At 38.3% G+C, this 20,991-nt stretch overlaps 1 protein-coding gene across 3 annotated transcripts; it reads left to right on the forward strand.

Moving 5' to 3' along the window:
- Nucleotides 1-2,334: 2,334 nt before the first annotated feature.
- On the forward strand, nucleotides 2,335-20,759 carry fam124b (family with sequence similarity 124B). 3 transcript variants are annotated; one of them, XM_085990463.1, is made up of 4 exons: nucleotides 2,335-2,514; nucleotides 6,822-6,850; nucleotides 15,603-16,345; nucleotides 18,971-20,759. In XM_085990463.1, exons 1-4 carry the CDS (start codon nucleotides 2,438-2,440, stop codon nucleotides 19,691-19,693), a joined length of 1,572 nt encoding a protein of 523 aa, XP_085846589.1. In that variant the 5' UTR covers nucleotides 2,335-2,437; the 3' UTR covers nucleotides 19,694-20,759. The 3 variants fall into 3 exon arrangements, with proteins under 3 accessions (XP_085846589.1, XP_085846588.1, XP_085846590.1); XM_085990462.1 differs by lacking the exon at nucleotides 2,335-2,514 and adding an exon at nucleotides 2,685-3,251; XM_085990464.1 differs by lacking the exons at nucleotides 2,335-2,514; nucleotides 6,822-6,850 and adding an exon at nucleotides 7,290-7,408.
- The last annotated feature ends 232 nt before the right edge of the window (nucleotides 20,760-20,991 follow it).

The raw sequence follows: 20,991 nt of genomic DNA on the forward strand, positions 1-20,991 counted from the left end.
CTGACAGTCCAATATGTATCAAAAGATAGACTAATTTTCTACAACTACTGTTTTAATGGTTAAATTCTCTGCAATACAAATTCACCTTTTCAGCTCAATTAAATCCTACTTACACTGGACAAAAAAGTGACAATGTAGCTGGTGGGAATACTTGAGTATTAGGAGAACATAAGCTATAGCTTCATCTCCATGTTATAGGTTTAGAAAGTCTACTAAATAAAGTCAGTATTTGCTGAATCAGGATATTTGAAGCATAGTTAATGGAAATCTGACTAGCTATTTGTGGGACCTTGCTGTGTGCAAATGGGCTGCCACATGTCCCTTGATTACAACTGTGATTACACTTCAAAAGTACATCATTGCTGTGAATCACTTTGAGATGCAAGTGTTGGGAGGAATAAATCAAAGAATTAACATAATTGACTTGGTTTTACTTCCATAGGCCACTGCTTGCTTTGCAATGAAGTACTGTACCTCCTGGTACAATTTTTTTAAATTCATTTGCTAGATGTGGGTATTTCTGACCAGGCTGGCATTTATTGCCCCATCCCTAGTTGCCTTGAATAGGTAGTGAGCCACCTTGAACCGCTGTGAAATATAATTTAATTTGGCAGTGAACTAATAGTCACTGTTCCTGTGGCAAGTAGCATGAAGGGCTATGGGGTAACGTCATGTTGCCTTCAAGAAGTACAGACAAATGAAAAAGACTTGCATTGTGCAGTGCCTTTCATAACCTCACGCCGTCCCACAGCGCTTTACAGCCAATGAAGTACTTTTGAAGTGCACAGTCACTGTTGTGATGTAGTATTTTGAACTTTTTACAGAAGCAAGTAGAACAATTTCAAAATTTACAGACTGCACTAAAGGGGGGGAGGAGGACTGTGACAAAATATAAGATGACATTAATAAACTAGCAGAATGTGTGTGTAGTTAGCAAATTAACTTAAATATAGATAAGTGTGAGGTGGTACATTTTGGTAGGAAGAATGAGGCCACAGACTCCTTTAGAAAATAAGTGCCTAATGACAGAGGAGCTGAGTGAGCACTAGTGATGCAGGTTAATAAGGCCATAAAAAGGCAAACAAAGCACGAGGGTTTGTTTCTAGAGGGATAAAATTGAAGAGCAGAGAAGTTATGTTATACTTATAGGGCCTTGGTTAGACCATACTCGAAGTACTGTGCACAGTTATGGTCTCTATATTACGACAAGGATATAGAGGTACTGGGGAAGGTATGAAACAGATTTACTAGAGCGATACACAATTGAGAACTGAGAAACCTGTTTATTTGCTGTCAATCCTATGTAACTGGCTGATTAAGTACAATACATACTTGACTAGTCAACGCTGAGAACATAGGCAAAAGTCAGCAATAAGACTTGGATAAAACCCACTCTGGGGGAGTTCTAATCACAGAACACGCAGTTCTCCTGCTTGCCTAGCTGTGAGCTGGTGTTTGGGCATTAACTTGCAGAACTGGGAAGAATCGTGGCCATCAGTGACAGGACTATACTACTGATTTTCATAAACCAGCTAGACTACCCTGCAGTACTATGGGCCTGCATAGCTATGTATCAAATTCCAAATACTGAGGGATCTTTGATTGCTGTAACCTCGTGAACATGCAGAGCTTCAGCAATCAATGTTTGCCTGTCTCCAATCCAACTATTGTGGTCATTACATCCTGCATCGATGATTTTGTCTTGTTTCTAGCATAGTTACTGTAAGTATTTTCTTTTTTCTTGTAAAAGAAAGTCTTGCATTTATATAGCACCTTTCACGACCACCGGATGTCTCACAGCGCTTTACACCCACTGAAGTACTTTTGAAATGCAGTCACTGTTGTAATGTGGGAAACGCGGCAGCTAATTTGGGCATGGCAAGGTCCCACGAAGTGCAATGTGATAATGACCAGATAATCTGTTTTTGTTATGTTGTTTGTGGGATAAATGGTGGCCAGGACACCAGGGCTAACTCCTGCTCTTTTAAATAGTGCCATTGGATCTTTTACATCCACCTGAGAGGGCAGACGGGGCCTCTGTTTACATCTCATCTGAAAGACTGCACCTCTGACAGTGTAGTACTCCCTCAGCACTTCAGCACTATACTGGAGTGTCAGCCTAGCTTTATGTGCTCAAGTCCTTGGCGTGGGACTTGAATCCACAACCTTCAGGCGTTCAGAGGCGAGTGTCTTACCTCCTAAGCCAGGGCTGTCCTCCCTCCCTCCCTCCCCAAAATTATTTTCCTAGCTGCTTGATAAGCAGTAGGAAATCATATGCCTTTAATTAGAATTGCATATCAAAGGCAATGTCCCCTGTCTATCAGGCGAGGTGACGTCAGTGGGCGGGCGGTGTTACTATTATCAACCTGCGGGGAAACAATGAAAGCGAAGCTTGTAGCTCCCGCACGCTGACCGTCAAAGTCCGGCACGGTAACAAATGTTGCGCAAAGACATGATGAGGAACAGAAGCGGGGCTGCGGAGGAGTGCGCAGATTCGGGAGCTGAGACCGGAGGGTGAGTGAGTGAGTGCCATTCATGGCTCCTCTTTATGGGCCCGTTGTGTTTGAAAGGGAGCGGGGGGAAAGGGGCGGCTTGTTTCACTGTTTCCAGGCGGGGCACGACAGAGGGGGAGGGGAAGCAACAACAAAAAAAGACGCTTGATGCAGCTGCCAGGCAATGTTGTACAAATCGTTCACTTCAATCGGCTTTGAGTTCGCCTATTTTATACTCGGAATTTAAGTGAAATGAAGAAGGCAGGACGCCCCTTACAGTGCATCTTGTTCAACTGACGCTGTCAGCAGGCTTGCGACGCTTAATGGGACCTTTAAGCTACAGTAAAGTGAACTCGTGCCTGGGAAGATAAAAAGAAATGCCTCTGAAAATTCAGACTAAATACATGGTGTTCAGGCACAGAAGGAAAAATCCCATTTTGGGGGAGGTTGATGTGCAGAAAGTTCCTTTCTACAGGAAACTTCACACAATGTACAGTGCTGGCTGAAGGAAGAATTTTCCCATACGATTAGCGTTATGAAGAATGGATTTGCAACAAGCTACGTAATAGGAAATCTTGGCGCTTTTGTCCCGGACGTTATGCATGTTTCTCTTCCTTTGTGGATGATGTATTTCGGCATGCATTTAGATCACCGCAGTTTGACGCCACTCATTGTTAGCAAGACGAGATGCCACAGTCTGAGCCAAAATGAAATTTATATGGCGCGTCTCTCAGTGTTGGAGCAGATCAGGTTTCTAATGTAATAACATTAACAATAAGGAGTCTTACATAATCAAGGAATCTCCACTGGTATGGTGTTATCTGCAGGGCAATTGTGAAGACGCAATGCATTCGCACTGTCCACAATATAATTTAATGTTAGAAGGTTACAATGATGTACTGTGAAACCAGAAAACTTATGCCTGCGCTTTTTTCTGGCAGTTAATGTGTAGCCGCGCGGTTTAAATAGAAATCTAAATCAAAATTCAGAACACAGAGTAAATCGCTGTTGCCCTGGTAACCGCAGACCATTCAGTTCAATTTCTCTTCAGTGAGCTGGCGTATTTCACTGTCTCCTTTATATCAAACTTTAAACATGAAGAACGCAACGTTTATTTTTGTAGCCGAATCTACTTCCAATTAAGCATCAAATAAACAGCTTTCTTTAGCGAATATATTGAATCCCTTTCAGACTCCAATGTGTACAGGCTATTGGACCTAACTATACGTGTTTGTTACGCTGGGGGTGCTCTTCAAATAATTAGCAAGCATTAAACCGACCACCATGAACTTCTACTTTTATACGTTTAATTTTCCACAAAACTCGGTCCGGAGAGGAGCCATAATCAATTCATTGATCTTTTCCCAAAACTATTTAAATTCTTGAGTTTGTTTGCTGATTTAAGCTACTTCAGTATCCTACAGAACTAGGTGCTTTCAATCAAATTCAACATAGCCCTGGAACTCAAATCCTAGAGATTTGACAAAACATTGAACAGTTCCCTGTTGATGAAAATATAAAGCTAAACATTTTAATGGTGATTTGTTTTAACATCCTCACAGATATATTTTGTGTAGATAATTCCACTTATATTAACTAGTGTTTCAGTACATAGTCATAAAAATGGTACTGGCGGCAGCTTTCGGCCTATATTGCCTGTGCTAAAGCCAGTTCCCCACTGGAGCTTTCAATTCCAACCCCATTTGCTTGCTCTTTCCCTGTACCCTTTTAATGTTTATCTAATTGCATCTTAAATGGCCTGATCAACTCTGCTTCAGTTGCCATTTGCAGTAAAGCATTTAATCATATCATATCCTTTGCAAGAAAAAATACATTCTAACCCCCTTTATGCTTCTATTGAATAATGTGGAGGATCTTGTATGGAATTACTTTTGTATTCAAATCTTACAAGGAATTAATTTGCCATTTGATCAGAAACTTGCAGAAATGAAATTAATAATTAAAATGGGGAGCTTTGTTTTCCTGTGTTCTAGAACTTAAACTCAATATCTTCAGAAAGGGGAGTGGAGGAATAAATAAAATGGTCTGGCTCAGACCTTGAGTAAAATGTTTAAATATTGCTCCCTTTATTAGACCAATTTTAATTGTGCCTTTGTTTAACAGAGTGATCCATTGACACTAGATATATGGATTTAATACAGGACTAGGGGGTTAGCAGACTAAAAATGTTAATGCGCAACTGTCAATTAGAGAATTGAGGAAGAATCTTGTGCTGGTTTAACTCAAATTGAGAAAAAAAAATGTCAGATGTGGTAAAATTATATTTAAGCAGATGCATTCTCTCAAAATTATCTTTTCAATGCAACTCTGGCCTATTAAATTTAATTGAGACTGGAATAATGAATTAGTTCCCTTAATCCACCCCCCACTTTCCGTCCTCCCTCCAACATTAAACTCTGCCTTCCAGAAAATTCATCAGCAAAGCATTGCAAAGTAGCAGAATTATAGGACCGTGAGATGGAGCCAAGGGTATAGACTTTTACCAGAACTTGCAAAAGATTTTTCAATTAATACTGAGGTTATTGCAGGATTTTTTCTAGAATAATTTTTGGTGCAATGTGCTAGCAGGCTATCTCTTCCTGTTTGAAGTCGCACTGTTTTTCCATTTGCAACTGCAATGCAAATAGATCTTTTAAATCATCGTTGACTCTTTTTCCATGGGCTGTTACTAATTGTAGAAACATTTAATGTTTATTATAATATATTGAGTGCAAATCCTATTGAAATATCATCCCTGGCTCAGTGATAGCAGTCTTGTCTCTGAATCAGAAGCTTTGAGTTTAAGCCCCACTCTGGAGACTTGACCAGTGTACTTCAGTGCAGTACTGAGGGAATGCTGCATTGTAATAGGGTGCTGCCTTTCGGATGAGACATTCAGCAGCTTGCTCTGCTTACTCAGGTGGATGTAAAAGGTCGCATTGCACTTTTTGAAGAAGAACCGGGCAAGCAGGGCAATTCTCCTCATGTCCTGGCCAATATTTCACCTCCAATATCACCAAAGCAAGTCAACTGGCCATTTATCACCTTGCTGTGTTTACTTCCAAAACAACACTGCAAATGTAGTTGGCTGGGACATCCTGATGTTGTAATAGGTGCTACAAAATAAAATAAAAATTTCTTTTGTTCAGTACATTCTGACTAATAGTCAACAGGGATGTTTTACTAAATAGGATCAGTAGATTTTGCTTTTAACTGTGCCATAGGATTTGCCTGATGCAGCATTAAAAAAAATGTCCTAACTTTGCTTAACTTTGGCGTGATGAGGTTGCAATGGGTTATTTATAATTGGAGACATTCTTCATTCATCCAGCAGAGATGTAACAAATATCTTCTGAGTTCTCAGTACAGGCGTAGTAGAAACAGGATTGCTATCCTTATTAATAGTGACACCACTATCCATGTGAAGCCACCAGAGCCAAAGTTGGATCATAATCAAGTTGGAGTTGTATGTGGAAGATAAACCATTAATACAGTTATCAATTTCAGTATTTAATTGGTAAAGTGTATTTTCTTTTTCTGAGACAGGAACTAAAGAAAAAGTATTTTTAAGATTATTGCTTAACTGTAGTAAGTATATAAATCCATTACTGCTTTGATTTCATAGAATCATAGAAATTCCAATTCACAGATTTCCAAGTCACAGATTCAGATACTGTAATATACAAACATTGTAGGACAAATGCTGGCACTGGCCAAATGGATTGCAATGGTCTTTGTTGGTCCTGTACGTTGCTTTTGATTCTAAAAAGAATTCTAGCCCCACAGGCCTTTTTCTCTCATTTTAACTATTTTAATTTTATTTCTCATTTTGATTTCCTGTACTTTGAGTATGGTTTGTGCTAATTTTCCATTTAAAAAAAAATAATACATGGGTAATGGCTCAATAGCAAACCATGCAGATCAATACTGAGAGGAAGTTATGCCATTCAACATACCATTTGCAATTGTCAAATTCAGCAATTTTATGTTGCCTTTTATATCCTGCAATAACAATACAGGTAGTGTAAAAAGAAAACTTTATTGCAACTGGTCATAAGATTGGTGGTATAATAGAGAATGAAGCGTATCAGAAATTAGCATTCCGAAACCCAAGCTATCTTGCACCACATTCCTGGGACTCCCACAAACCACTGAATGAATGGAATTGAAAGCTTTCAGGCCTCAGCCATGCATGTGGCAAAAACTTTGAAACCCAGTATACTAAATTTGTTAAAGCATTGCTTTTTTACCCCCACTGACAGTATGTATTCTTTACGGTTGTGCAGTACATATAGTACTTAATTTTGCATCATCGTTATTCCTTTACAGATCTGATTCCAGCAGGATGTCTTCAAGTAGTAAGTACGAATTACATTTGTGACCATTGCATCTCAACATATTCTTGGATCCTTGTTAAAAGTAAGGGAGAAAGAGAAAACAATTGCTATTGAAAGTAAGGGAGGGGAAGTCTTACTTATTGCCTAGAACAGTAAAGTGTAAATCTTTGTGTAAATCTATCTTCATGCAAGATGCAGTGTGGAAAAAGATGCATTTTATAGAAAGCTTTGTGCAAATGGAAGTTTCTTCTTCTGCCCTTTATATTTTGCTAGCATTAATGTCCCTTTTTAAATTGAAGATGTGATTATTTGATGAAGTGGAATAGTGCAATACATAGTAAACTAATAGCAGAACAGATTTTTCAGTCTAATCGGAGTGATATTTGTACTGGAAGTGTCCTGACATTTCAATGCAGCACAGTTCCATTTGCTTAATGCTTTGTTTACCTTACTGGTGCAGTCAAGGGCACCTTCCTTGCTTAAACAACCTGATGGCAGCGCTACTGGAGGCACCAAAACACTTGTCAGCAGGGGACTTTGCTAATCCTCTCCAGAGGCAAATTGAAATTGTAGGCAAAGGTAAATGGCTGCTGCCTGTGGCAATTGGCATTTTGCTGATTGTTTTTATTCTGGCAATGAATCGGTTGATCCCTCAAAAAAAAAAAGATGAGGGTAGAATGAGAGACACAAATGAATGTGCAGTTGTTTCATTATTGCTGATTTAATCTCGGTGTATAAATGGGGCAAATTTGCCACCAAGGGAGTCAGCTTGTATTACAAAACTATTTCTATTTTTAATATAAACAAATTAGAAAATCAAATGCCAGCATCGGGAACACCATTATGTTCCCTTCTAATGATCAAGCAAGGAAAGAGTGTGCTACCTATCTATATATATAAAAGGATACTTCTGTCTGTCATTCCGTCTGTCTGTCTGTCTTGAATTAACTCGAAAGTTATAGAGCGTACCTACACGTGCGTTACGTCGAAAGAAAGCTGACGATTCCAGAACCGTCCTAAGCGTATTTACGTTTCGGCCGGACAAAAATTATGCAAAAAACCTTCAAAATTAAACTCATTATATGCTAAGTAGCATTGATTGACTGACGTCAAGGTCGACCAATCCTGTGCCGGCACGATTGACCAATCCTACAGTTTAGTCGCCTGATGGTTGGCCAATTGCTGCGTCTGTGGGCGGGACTATTGCTTTTCAACTCGGGTATCGGGCAGCCATTGCTTCACTACTTCCAGCTCAAACTACTCTGCTAATCCAGCTTCGAAAAAGTTAGTATCTCTTTTAAAAATTACATAACATTTACCAAAAACGTTTTATAAGTACTTTCACTTTCATCTTTGAAGCTATTAAAAGGTAGAAATGTTGCCCGGCAGCAGATTCACACAGGGACAGACAGACAGGCCCCAAAGCCTGGGACTCAATTTAAACCGCCCAGCCCAAAACAGCCCTGGCAAAGCTGGGCTCCCCCAGCTATTTAAAGTAAATTGACCAGCATAAATTGATTTTTAAAACATGTAATACAGCAGACAAATTTAACAAAGGTACTGGTACATGCCTGTGGACCAATATCCAGCAATTACTGTTTCTCCAAGTAATTCCAAGCATACCACATCTCTAGCTGATGCTAAACTTTATCCTGGCAAATCTCTATCAGAACTATGCTGATAATTTAATGCACTTAGATTACTCTTGTAAATCTTGGAGAGGTTTCATCATCATCAAGTGATATACCTATCAATTCGTCCAATAAAAAGCGACAAGTTAGGAACGTAACTAAAGGTTTTTATTGACTAAATAACAGAGCCCACCCTCGTGGGTGATCGGGTCCAACAAGGAGGAATACCAGCCAGTCGACTACCTTTATACCTGGGCAGGTAGGTGGAGCCATGGGCGGAGTCGGAGGTGGTCAGCCCAGGTATAACAGCGCGACAAGAGGCGACCTCGTATAGTGATACAACAGTGAGAACAGTGATAACAATACAACAGTGAGAACTATAGTGTAACGATAGTGAACGATAAAAGTGGTTTACCACATCAAGCCAAACAGCATTTGTTTGAAGTGTCTTTGCATCTAGTTTTTCTTCCCATATGTTATTTCTAGTACTGTGCTTGAGCTTTGTTTCTTCCATGGGATTGGAAACCATAGTCACATCTGAATCCCCATTCTGATTCTGGTTGCATCGGCAACCGTAGTGCGCTCAAATCACATTCCTTTCTCTTCCTGCAGACCACTCGAGCATCCATAGCTTCAGCATGAAATGTAGCAGAACTCTTAAAACCCACTACACTAGATTTGTTGAAGCCTAGCTTAGTTTTCACTGACTTTAATAGAATGATATGGTTGCAGGAATTTTATTTGATTCTTCACAAATCTGTCTTCAGTATTCAGTGTTTTACAATATCAACAGTGATTTGAACTCATGCTCAAAAGAAGTTAAACAATGGCACTAAAACCACAATCAACACGCGGCACTGACTTCATGGAAAAATGTTTGGCAGACTTCAGAATGCTGAAGAGTTGTGGATTGCACAAAGGGTCTTGCCATCGAGGAGCCGGCATGCTTTCTGACCACTGCTGGGCTGAGCAACTCGGCGTGTTCATAAGGCTCGCAAAGAGGTTCTGAGCTGGTTGATCTGCATGTAGTATCCTCAGCCATTGAGAGGGTGCTGACTATGGAGGCCAGAGATGAGTTGCTAATCATTTTTTAAATACAATCGCAAATTATTATTAGCCAGTTGTACTAACTATTGTACAGAAAATAGTAATGTAATCGTTCATATTAAATTTTACAAGTGTCACATTCCTCTTATATAGATATATGGTATCTGACTTTGTTTGCACAGGGATAGGTGAGAATGGATCCTATTAGGTTTATTTGTCACATTCCTTGATGATATAAAAGTGTCATAGTCTTTTTATAAGCTAAACAGCTGCTATTGGGAGTATAAACCAGAAAGTACGGTATTACAATTAGCATGTTGGAGCCCCAGTGCATTGTACCACCCATGATCCCCATATGGCAAGCTTTTAATTTCATCCTTGCCACTATGGATAAGAGCTAAATAGACCTCTGCAGGGAGGAAGATAAAATATAAAGGAGAATCATTCAGGCGTACACTCGCATACCTCTTAGAGAGGTATAACAGAGGCTGAAAGCAGATCACTTTTTGGGCATGGGGAGCTCCCAAGAAAATGGAGAGAAATAATACAGGATATGTTATCATTAGCAATGAAGTAACTTTATACTGCAGCATTTATGATGTTAGAATGGCGTTTCCTTGGGCTAAAAGTCATTAAACAATATCTCCTTGCTTGCACATCATTGTTCATTACATTCTTCAATGCTACAAGATTCTCTTACATTTAAAATACTCTGAACTAGTTATTGCTTCTTGCAATAAAATAGGAAAGTACACTGAAGTAGACTTGAAGTTAGTTACTAGGCACTTACCTTTCCATGACAAGATGAATATATCCCCTTCGAAACATTCAACAACATTTTGTAAGTTTATCTCCCTGGCTCACAAAATGCTGAGAAGTTTGAATGTTCCACTTGGGCATTGCATCCTGGCTGCTATGATGCCAGTGACTCATTTCATTTTTCATAGCTGGCTTTAGCTCCCACCACTTCTTCAGTCTAAACAAAACCACTAAAAACAATTTAGAAAAATCAAACAACCACACTGGCCTGAAGTTAAAAATTGAGTCGGGAGTAATGGGTCGACATGATAATGGAATCAATTATGCTTTCATCATCATGAAGGAGAGTTGTGATTTGCATGAAGACACCTCTCAGATTGGAGATACAAAAATACTTTGAACAGTAAGAGCATCAGATTTTTTTTTTTTTTTTTTAAGAAGATACTGGCAGGAATCCCAGAAATAATAATCCTCAAAAATTGCACGTGCTCTTTGTGGCTTTGAACTGATGCATATAATTTATATGTTGATACACACAGACCTTCACAGATGGTGGATATATAATCTCTTTTCCATCCTGCATCAAGTTGTAATCCTGGCTACACTATCTTGATAATGCAAATGCAAAAACAATTGATTTAATTAGTGCTACGATCAAAAAAAAAAGCTGTCATCTTATAAGGCACAAATGAGGTGAAATCATGCTGTATGTATTTGCATGCCAACATTGCACAGTATGATTTCACCCTCAATATGATTTCACCCTCAATATGTTACAACCACAGAATTGTTTTTCCAGTAAGAAGAAAAAGTTGTCCATTTCTGCCCCCCTTAAATAATAATAAAATGTCAGGATTCAGAAGCTTAAAATGCAAAAGATGAATTACCGTTTGGCAAAAAAGCACAAACATTATCATTTACCAAATCTACATGGATCATATGCACAACCAAACAAAACCATGCTGCTGAATCTCTTGGAATTATAATTTGTTGGATTTTGCCTATAACAACATGCTGATGCTGACTCCCACCCCTTCGAGCTTACAAAGAATAATCTATGGATATTTTCAAGTTAACACTTAAAGCATTCCACCAGCAATTTAAAAAAAGGCTTAGATCCTAATTTGTTTTGATCACTTAATATTTATACATACTCAATATTTAAAAGGAGACTATGCACCACAAATTGAACAATAAAGACTTGCATTTATATCGTGCTTTTCATGACCTCATGATGCCCAAAGCACTTTACAGTTAAGTAGTCACTGTTGCAATTTAGGAAACATAGCAGCCAATTTGCACACATCAAGCTCCCTCAAACAGCAATGAAATAAATGACTAGATCATCTGTTTTAGCTTTTGGATGAGGGATAAATGTTGGCCAGGTCATCGGGAGAACTCTTAGGTTCTTCGAAGAGTGCCATGGGATCTTTTACACCCACTGAGAGGGTACAACAGTGGATCATTGAGGGGCAGACAAGCATCTTTCTGATATCCAAGACAAAATTAGTCTGTTTAAAAGAAATGAAATAATTATTATGTACTTTAGTTATATTCCTTTCAAAAGTACTTTGCAAAAGACCTCTTGAAGCTATCTAAGATATGTTCATTTATCTGAGCTGTATTAAGCCTTAATCCCATTACCCCACCAAATTTCAGAGGAAGAATTGCTTTGGCGCATTGTATAGTGACATCGTAAATACATTCCCAAAGTACATGCTTATGATGCCACAACAGATGGAGAGCATCCCAATTCTCCTGCCTCTGTTGTTTTTTTAAACTAGCAGTAGCATAATCTCAGTACCCAGTGCTTTATTGCATTCATGGTCTCCAAACAAAGCCTGCAGCAACAGTAAGTAGTTCATTTCAACACCAAATCATTCTCCTCAAACAACTAACTAACTCAGAATGAATAAAAAGCTGTAATTCAATTAAGTAGGTGTCTGTTGTTATTGGAGTGTCCCTTTTTTTTTTACTTAGTTCCACTATCTATGTCCTTGGTGAGCAGGTCCTCTCTCCATTCGGCATGTCCATCGGACGTTGCACACAATTTAGATAAGGACATATGGAGGCTATGTGCATAATATCCAAACAGGCTTTAGGAGTGAGCGCTAAATGTACTTTACCTGCCTCACTCCAATGCACCTACATAACTGGAACTGGGTCGTATCTTTCTTTTGTTGGTAGAAGATCTGTTTCAGATGTTCTGGACCTACCACATTATGGATCATGATACAGTCCTGTTCATCCAGGAAATTGAAGACACAGACCCTAAATTTGTATCGTCGGGTTGTCAGAATCCCTAGCATTTGTGTAGAGGAAGGTTAGTGGATCACTCACTGTATAGAGCCAGGTGCTGCATGCTGGCATCCACTGTGGTCTGTCATGATCCAGCAATTCCTTTCGCTTAGAAAGAATCAAGTAGTCTAGCCAGCAATGATCCCGGAAAGTTGACTAGATTTATATTTAAATGAGAAACTCTTTTTTTAAATTGGGAAATTGCCTTGCTTCTTCCAAAGAAATAGTCAGTTTATATTTTAGTAAAGTTTGTATATTATTTGTTTTATCATATCAACAGCCTTGAGGGGAATTCTAGAAAGAAAATTGCAAAGGGCACATGAAGAGGGTATTGTTTTTGTCGTGGCAGATTTCAAACTTTTATAGCAAATAGTTTTTTCCCCCCTTTAAAAACAGACTTAAATTTGAATTATTTTGGAAATTTACTTTGAGCTTGTAATTAACCAGGATTTCCTGATGACTACTGCTGTAATACAGTAACTATTTCCAAAATCCTTATCAGCATGCAGCAGAGAAAGCATTGGCCCAACTTCAGAAATGATTAACCTCCCTTGCATATCAAAGATTGGTGGTGCCAAACCTTTCAAAAGGAATTGTTTCTTGAGGAAACGTACGGCATAAAAATGTTTGTGTTCAAGCAGAGCGGGGTGGAATTTTTACAGGCGACCATTTGTATTAAAGGGAAACTCCTTGATAGAGCTGTACATTTCTAACTAAGGCCTTGTCCTTGAGTAATCATTTGAAAAATGGATTCCACAAATATTTTTTGAAGTATGTATGTAAAAATAATTTTAAAAATTCACCACAACAAAAGTAATCTCTCAATCAGAAAGCTACAGTATCTTTGCACACATAGCTCATTAACACTGCAATAATTATGCCATATGACTAATTCTGATTTATTTAATTTTTTTAGATCTGTTTCCTAATTATAAAGCAAGATTATAGTTTTGTCTATGATTTAGAGCTCACAATCTAGGAAGCATTTCTGCATTAAACCATGGGAAAATCATTAAAATTGTTTGTTACACTTCATATATTTAATATAATACCACAAGTCTTTACTCCCTGCACCCCTAAAAAAAATCATCAGCAATTATATTTAATGCAGGGCAAATAAATTACTTTATTAGTAACCCTCCACCAATATAAAGTTCTAGTTTGTGTTACCTTACAAACCACAGAATCTAATGTTTTCTTTGAAGCTGAGTAGTAGAGTTTTGCAATCTAGAAAATTCTAGAAAAGTCGTAAAATTCTTCTCCTCGACAGAAACTGGGATGGCTCTTTCTTTTCTGCTCCCCCCCATTTCCAGGTCACATGCAGACATGTGTACAAATATTTCATTCCAAATCTGACTTCGTTAAGGTAGATTTTGCTTGCTTAGTTGTTCATCTGTCTTGCACTCAAGGAAAGCTAATCTCCTGGAATCCATTGTGCGTGCACAATAATGATCTGTCCAAAAGATTGAGTCAAATATTAAATTTAGACTGCCAAAAGTAATTAAAAGTTGGCCCTCTCCATAAACAAATTCAAACTTTTAGTTCTGAAGTGTAATTGGCTCCAGATTAGTCCTGTACCAAATGATTTCTCCATTCCCTATTCATAAGGTAGGAATGTTTAAAATGGGGACAATGTCCTGCTGGGCACAGTCAAACAATGGCCTCCTGCAGAAAGTCAATGAAATCCAATAACTTTTTTTCTCCTTATATTTCATATTTTAAAAACAAGCATTACAGGGATTTTAATGAAAAAACTTTACAAGATTTAAATTAATGTGTGAGTAAACATGAGTATAATTAGAATATCACACATGGTGATAGTCTATCTTCACTATAACAATGTTTATGAAAACATTCAAGGATAGCTAGTTTTCAGAATACTTCACTGGTCTTTAATTAAACTCCATAAATGGTGGTTCTGGAACTAAATGGATTTTTATATGGAATAATATGTTTGTAGAGGATAACCAGATAGGAGGTACTGCGAGGGAGTAACATCGATTGATGATATAAATCACAAAAATTTGAATAGTTTGACATTACCTTAGGCTAATGATCTAATACATCCTTGAAATAAATTGATTATTCTATGTGATGTTTCATTTTCAAGTACTTTTTTAAGCAAGTAGTAGATTTCCCACTGGGGAGCAACAGGTAACTGAATCCCGCCTTAACCATGCTGAAATTTAATTCAGTGGAACATCATAATAACTTTGCCTTGATCTTGGCAGCAGCTCTATTATGGGCATTTAAGGACTGTGTTCTGCTTCACACGCATTTTTTTTTTAAAACTTTAGATTCGTGCTTAGACTTCTGCCCAGAGCATAATTCTAGTCACAATGCCTGAAGAAGCAGTTCAACTTGTAATTTTTTTTTATTCGTTCATGGGATGTGGGCATCGCTGGCAAGGCCAGCATTTATTACCCATCCCTAATTGCCCTTGAGAAGGTGGTGGTGAGCCGCCTTGAACCACAGAGGAGCAGTTAAGAGTCAACCACATTGCTGTGGGTCTGGAGTCACATATAGGCCGGATCGGGTAAGGACGGCAGATTTCCTTCCCTAAAGGACGTTAGTGAACCAGATGAGTATTTACAATAATCCGGTAGTTTCATGGTCACCATTACTGATACTAGCTTTTTATTCCAGATTTATTTAATTAATTGAATTTAAATTCCTAGCTGCCGTAAGTGCTCCTATCTGCAGTCTTGTCCAAACCACAGAAGATAATAACCCAGCCATTTCACTTCTGACAAAATTTACAAAGACTATCTCATGTAGACATGTTCTTCCACACCGAGTGCTAATGTAAAGGCTTTCCTAACATTTCAATTAAAAATAAAATGTTTGTGAACACATATTGAAGGTATTGACATCTGTAGTTATTCCTCTGTAGGGTATGTTATCTTAGTGTATGGTGTCTTGGATATTTGACATCCTTAACTACTGTGGAATTATCAAATCTTTTCAGTAGTTTGCATTACCATCCTTTTAAGTATTTGTGTTATTATGGTATTGATACCATTTGCTCTATTTTTAAGGTGAATTTGTGCAGGAAGAGAGTCAGGACCCTTTCCAGATGACTTTGCATCTTCTTGCAAACCCTGGTGAATCTCAAGGATTACAGCAAACCTTAGACTGTCTATTGCATTGGCTAAGCCCAGATATCCAGTTGTTTCATGTTTCTGAGCGGGCAACCCCAATGAAACATTGTGAGACACAGCACAGAAAAAACTCTGGCTACCCATCTCTCTCTGTTATTCTGTTCCTGCATGAAGACTTTGGTGAAGAACGAATTTTACAAGTTCATGACTTTTTCCAGGGCCCACCATGGCAGTATCATCACAGTGAAAGTGTTGGTGGGAAAATCCTTCCATATATGATTTGTTGTCATGACTTCTATTCTTTGGATGCCAACATGCCAATCTGGGCTGTAAGACAAGTGCATTATGGGAATGAGATTCTGCGAGTCACCGTGTGCTGCAGTTATGAAAATTTTGAAGATGCTGTCAAACTCTACCAGTTAATTTTGCAGAAGAAAGCTGCTGTGCAGAAAACTGACTTCTGCTGTTTCACAGTGTACTCGAGCCAGAATTTCTGTATCCAGCTTTCTTTAAAACAGTTGCCACTTGGAGTTCCCATTGATCTGAAAGAATCAGCTGTGCTGCAGTTCAGAGTGCATGCAATAGGAGAGCTGGTGCCACTTCTTCCAAATCCGTGTATCCCCATCAGCAATACTAGATGGCAAACTGAAGACTATGATAGAAACAAGATCCTTTTCCAAGTAGGTATTGCGTGTTGAGTAAGTGCTGAGTGTTTCTGTCAGTAGGATAGATCACCTATAAAGAAGATTACTGTAATTATACAAACACTAGGTAATTCAGCCTGCGAGGCTTCTTTTACTTGTACAGTATTACTGAATGGTGTCAAAATGAACACAGTGACTATAAATTAAAATTCATGCTTTATACACCTGTATTGTTTTCAATTGAAAAATACAATGGGAATAAACACTGGTTTATGTAATGATGAACATCTCCAAACTGTAACATTTCCCATGTATATTAAAACCGCCTTCATTTTCAGTGCTGGTACATGTGCTTAGCAAAAAGCAGCAGGAGTTGAAAAGTCCACGACCCAGCTTTACTAAGGCATTTAGGGGAGAAATTGGGTACCTTTGCACCTCCCGTTATCGCCGCCGAGGGGCGATAACGGGGTGCTAACCACTTACCACTCAGGTGCGGCGAGAATATCGCCTCCCGCTAAATTCAGCGGGAGGTTTGCGGCGGTGGTAATGCATTGCGCCTCGATCTCCTTCACCCGTAGATTGTGACGTCATCGCCGTGCGCATCGCCCTGGCTGCGTCCCGGACCCAAACTTTAGTTTCGACCCCTGCAGCATCCTGGAGTGCAAAACCGAATTTTTAAAAAGTTGAAAAACGTTAGTGCCTAGGGCTAATTTTTTTAACTTTTAAAAGTTAGTGCCCCAAACGGGGCTATAATGAATTTCTCCCCCTTGTAGTTTAGATGCCAAATAAAAAGGTCCTAATAAAGGGATTTGTATTGTCTCCACATGGTACTGTTATCATGTGTTTGACAAAATATTATTAATTCATGAAAAATTTAATACGGTTATAGTAGGAATAAGATTATAGCTGAATACTACTATTTAAAAATATAACAATCTTTAAAAATAATTGTATTCTCCTGTTTGGGTCCCTTACGCCCTCCCAGGCCAGGAAGAGTTCATCTTCTCATGCCAGTCTTTGAGTGGGAGATGGGGTGAAGGTGACTGAGCCATGATATTTGTTTCCTCTTGTAAAGGACCTCACATCCACTCAGTCCATTCTTTGTCTCCCATTGGTGAGTTTGTGAATTCACTCTATGAGGAGTCACAGATAGGGACCCAGATCAACCACTCAGTGCAGCACAGAAGGTACTACGCCATTATCACTCATTGTCTATAAATGTAAACTTATTTTGGATCATTAGAAGAAATTCCGTGCATCGAATTACATCAAGCGTACAGCACAGAAACAGGCCATTCGGCCCAAATGGTCTATACTGACATGTATGCTCCACACAAATCTCCCACCCTACTTTATTTAATCCTATCAGCATATCCTTCTATTCCTTTCTCCCTCATGTGCTTCTGTAGCTTTCCCTTAATTGCATCTATGCTATTTGCCTCAACTAATCCTTTTGGCACCGCATTCCACATTCTTACCACTCTTTCAGTAAATACATTTCTCCTGATTGGATTTATCAGTGACAATCTTATATTCATGACCTCTAGTTTTGGATTCCCCTACAAGTTGGAACATTTTCTCTACATCTACCCTATCAAATCTTTTCATGATCTTAAAGACCTCTATCAGATCACCCCTCAACCTTCTCTTTTCTAGAGAAAAGAGCCCCAGCCTGTTCAGCCTTTCCTGCTAAGTATATCCTCTCAATTCCAGTATCATCCTTGGAAATCTTTTATGCCCCTTCACCAATGCTTCTAAAGACCAGAACTTTGCACAGTATTCCCAAGTGTGGTCTAACCAAGGTTTAATACAAGTTAACAATTTACCTTTAATGAGTTTCATGTAGGTTCTGTCCCTTATCAATTCTCAGCTTTATCAATGTCAACACTCTGGAATTTATTTCCTATTGGCCTGTTACAGTTGCTTTAGTAGTAAAGGCCCTGGCATTATCCTGTCTATATCTGCCCATCAGTCTGTGGTGTTCATTTAAGTATGTATTTAGTACTTTGTACAGATCATTATCAGTTATACGGGCTCACAGTGGCTAGTGTAAACTGAGTAGAATTTCTACTGCAACTGAGGGAATACCTGTTATGTGCTTAGTGCAGTATAAGCACAACGTGAAAGAGTTTGTTGCCAGAACTCTCTTTGGCTTGTGAACCAACATGTCTCATGCAAAATGTGTTCAGTAGAATGCAAGCTACTAGTAACCTTTTCAATAAGAGTATTATTGAAGATTTTTCAAGATAGTTCAATCTGAAATCTTTCATCAAATGCCTCAAAAGTAGTTGTTGAAAAGGAAATGGAACACTTGTAAAGCATTACAAAGCAAATTCCTTTCAGTAAATAACTGGTTAAACTGAAGGCAGAGTAGTTTGACTGTTGCCCCTTTGCAGAATAACACAGTTCCTTTCATTCACTCTACCTTCAGGTTTAGCACCTACTCTGATAACCTCCTTTCTGATAATTCAAATATATTGGAAGTTAGTGTTTAAGGTTGACTTTTAAGTAGTGCTTTTATTATGTGGTTACTTGTGCTAAACAGAGGCTCGTTGAAAATTAAATGAGCTTGTTTTATTTGGAGTGGTTGTTGCTAACTAATATCATGTGCCTTTTAAGGATCTTTACACTAATCTACTGACTTTAAACCTCTGTTAACAGGTCAGAGGGAGCATTCGATACTTGGACAGAAGTTGCTGTGCCTCTCAAGTGTATGGCAGCAGTGGTTTGAGCAATCACTCATGTAGTTCAGTGCCATGTTCAGATAAGTGGCTCTACAACCAAATGCCTCATGACAAGAACAAAATGCTCTCCACTTTGGCAGCAGATGAACAAGAGAGGAGGTATGTGAAAGGAAAACAAAGGAACAGTTTGCATGGAATGCTGGACAGAAATGAAGGCAGCACCTCAGAGAGTTGGTGCAGCACGCCCAGAAGCAGCTCCTGTTACTCATCACAGCGCAGCAGTCCAGGAACATTGTCTCGCTGTGATCTGGCATACTATTACAACAACACATCTACAAAGTTCCAAAACTTTGATCACAAAACCACCACTGGAATACAAAATGCAGAAACTGATGTTGACACCGGATTCATAGTTACAAAGTCATACTCATTTACTGATGATAGTCTCTGTTCCTTAGACACGTTTTCAACAGGTTTGAAGAGCAGTCTTCCTAATTCAAGTACAAAAAGCCATGCATTAAAACCAGCAGTAAGTGCTGGACTCAAAGGTGGGATGTCTTCTGAGAGTAACAGTATTTTGAGCAGAAAGTGCCAGTTCTCCAATGATGAGGAGAAACATGCACATTTTTGTCAGAAGTCACTTGAAGCCCCCCAACAGTTCTATGAAAGTGGTACAGAGGAAGAAGAATTTTTTATCTAGATCGACAGATGACAACTATCTGTGAAATTTTATTTTAACCTGCAAACTGAACTTTCATTTTGTTATTACGTACAAATACTTGCAAGAGGCAACATTATGGAATAATAAAATACAAATATTTTGTCATTTTAAAGGAAAAAAGTTTGTGACTCTTATGGTTTTTATTAATTCTGTTAACATTTCACTTGCACTGATTGTAAGGACTTGCCCTGTAGAAATAGAAGCCAAAGTTCAGTGGGTGTGGATGCGCAGAATTCTTGAAATTATTATCTTTAAATTATAAATCATTCTTACTAAATGAATAATTTAAATCTAATGTTAACCTGGAGTTGCAGAAACTGCACATAATTATTTTCTTGTAGCTCTAATCTGCTAAAATAAGTGTTTTAACAAAATGTATCTTTTGCCAGTTTGAGTAATCTCCGTGATATATATATACATATTATAGTCACTGCATCTTTCAGGGTTTAAAGAGAGGGGTTCTAAATGAGGACATCTTTTTAAAAATCAAACAGTTTAAAATAATTATGATCAACCTACAGTATTTGGATTTTTTTTTGTATTTGGCCAATTTGGATTTTTGTTTGGCATTGGAAGATTGGATTGCTTGGAGGATTTACTGATGTTGACCATTGCATTAATATCAGTTGATCCACACAGTTGAAGTGCCTTCAGTTAGTGATGGCTGTTAATTTATTTCACCTTTACAGTTGGACTCAATAACTTGTCCAAGTCATTATCTTGATTATGTCATCAACACTCACTGCTTAAACAAAAAAAAAACAATTTATTTGATAAGATATCAGAAAATTTATTTTAGTTATTTTTAAGTGATTTTTTTAAAGGGGAACCTTGTGGTGAGACTCTCTTTAAATTTACTAACCTTATAGCAATTTCACAATAAGTGACAAAACAGATTAGTTTAGAAAATATTTGTGATCACCATTATAGCCCTTGAATTATACACTGTTCCATTTTATATAAGTGGTAGCCCAGAACTGAAAGTGATGTGCAATTGATGTATCATGTATATACAATTTATTCTATAAATGAAGATAACAATCCAGTCAGACCTACTTTCTTGTACGTTATCAGCTGTTTAAACTAATGCTATTTATTAATACTCACCCTTGGGGAACCTAGCTGCAATGATGGCAATTCCTCTTATTAACTGCTTCAAAGCATTCTGGGGAGTCAGTGGCAAAAACAAATTCACTAATGCTAAGTAACTGACGTAGAACATCAGTTATACAGCTGCCACCTAAAGTAACCCACTAAAGCATGCTATAATTACCAGC

The sequence above is a fragment of the Somniosus microcephalus genome, chromosome 6, assembly GCF_052327205.1.
Source record: "Somniosus microcephalus isolate GS21.2 chromosome 6, FLI_Smic_1.0, whole genome shotgun sequence".
In the NCBI taxonomy this organism is placed as follows: domain Eukaryota; kingdom Metazoa; phylum Chordata; class Chondrichthyes; order Squaliformes; family Somniosidae; genus Somniosus; species Somniosus microcephalus.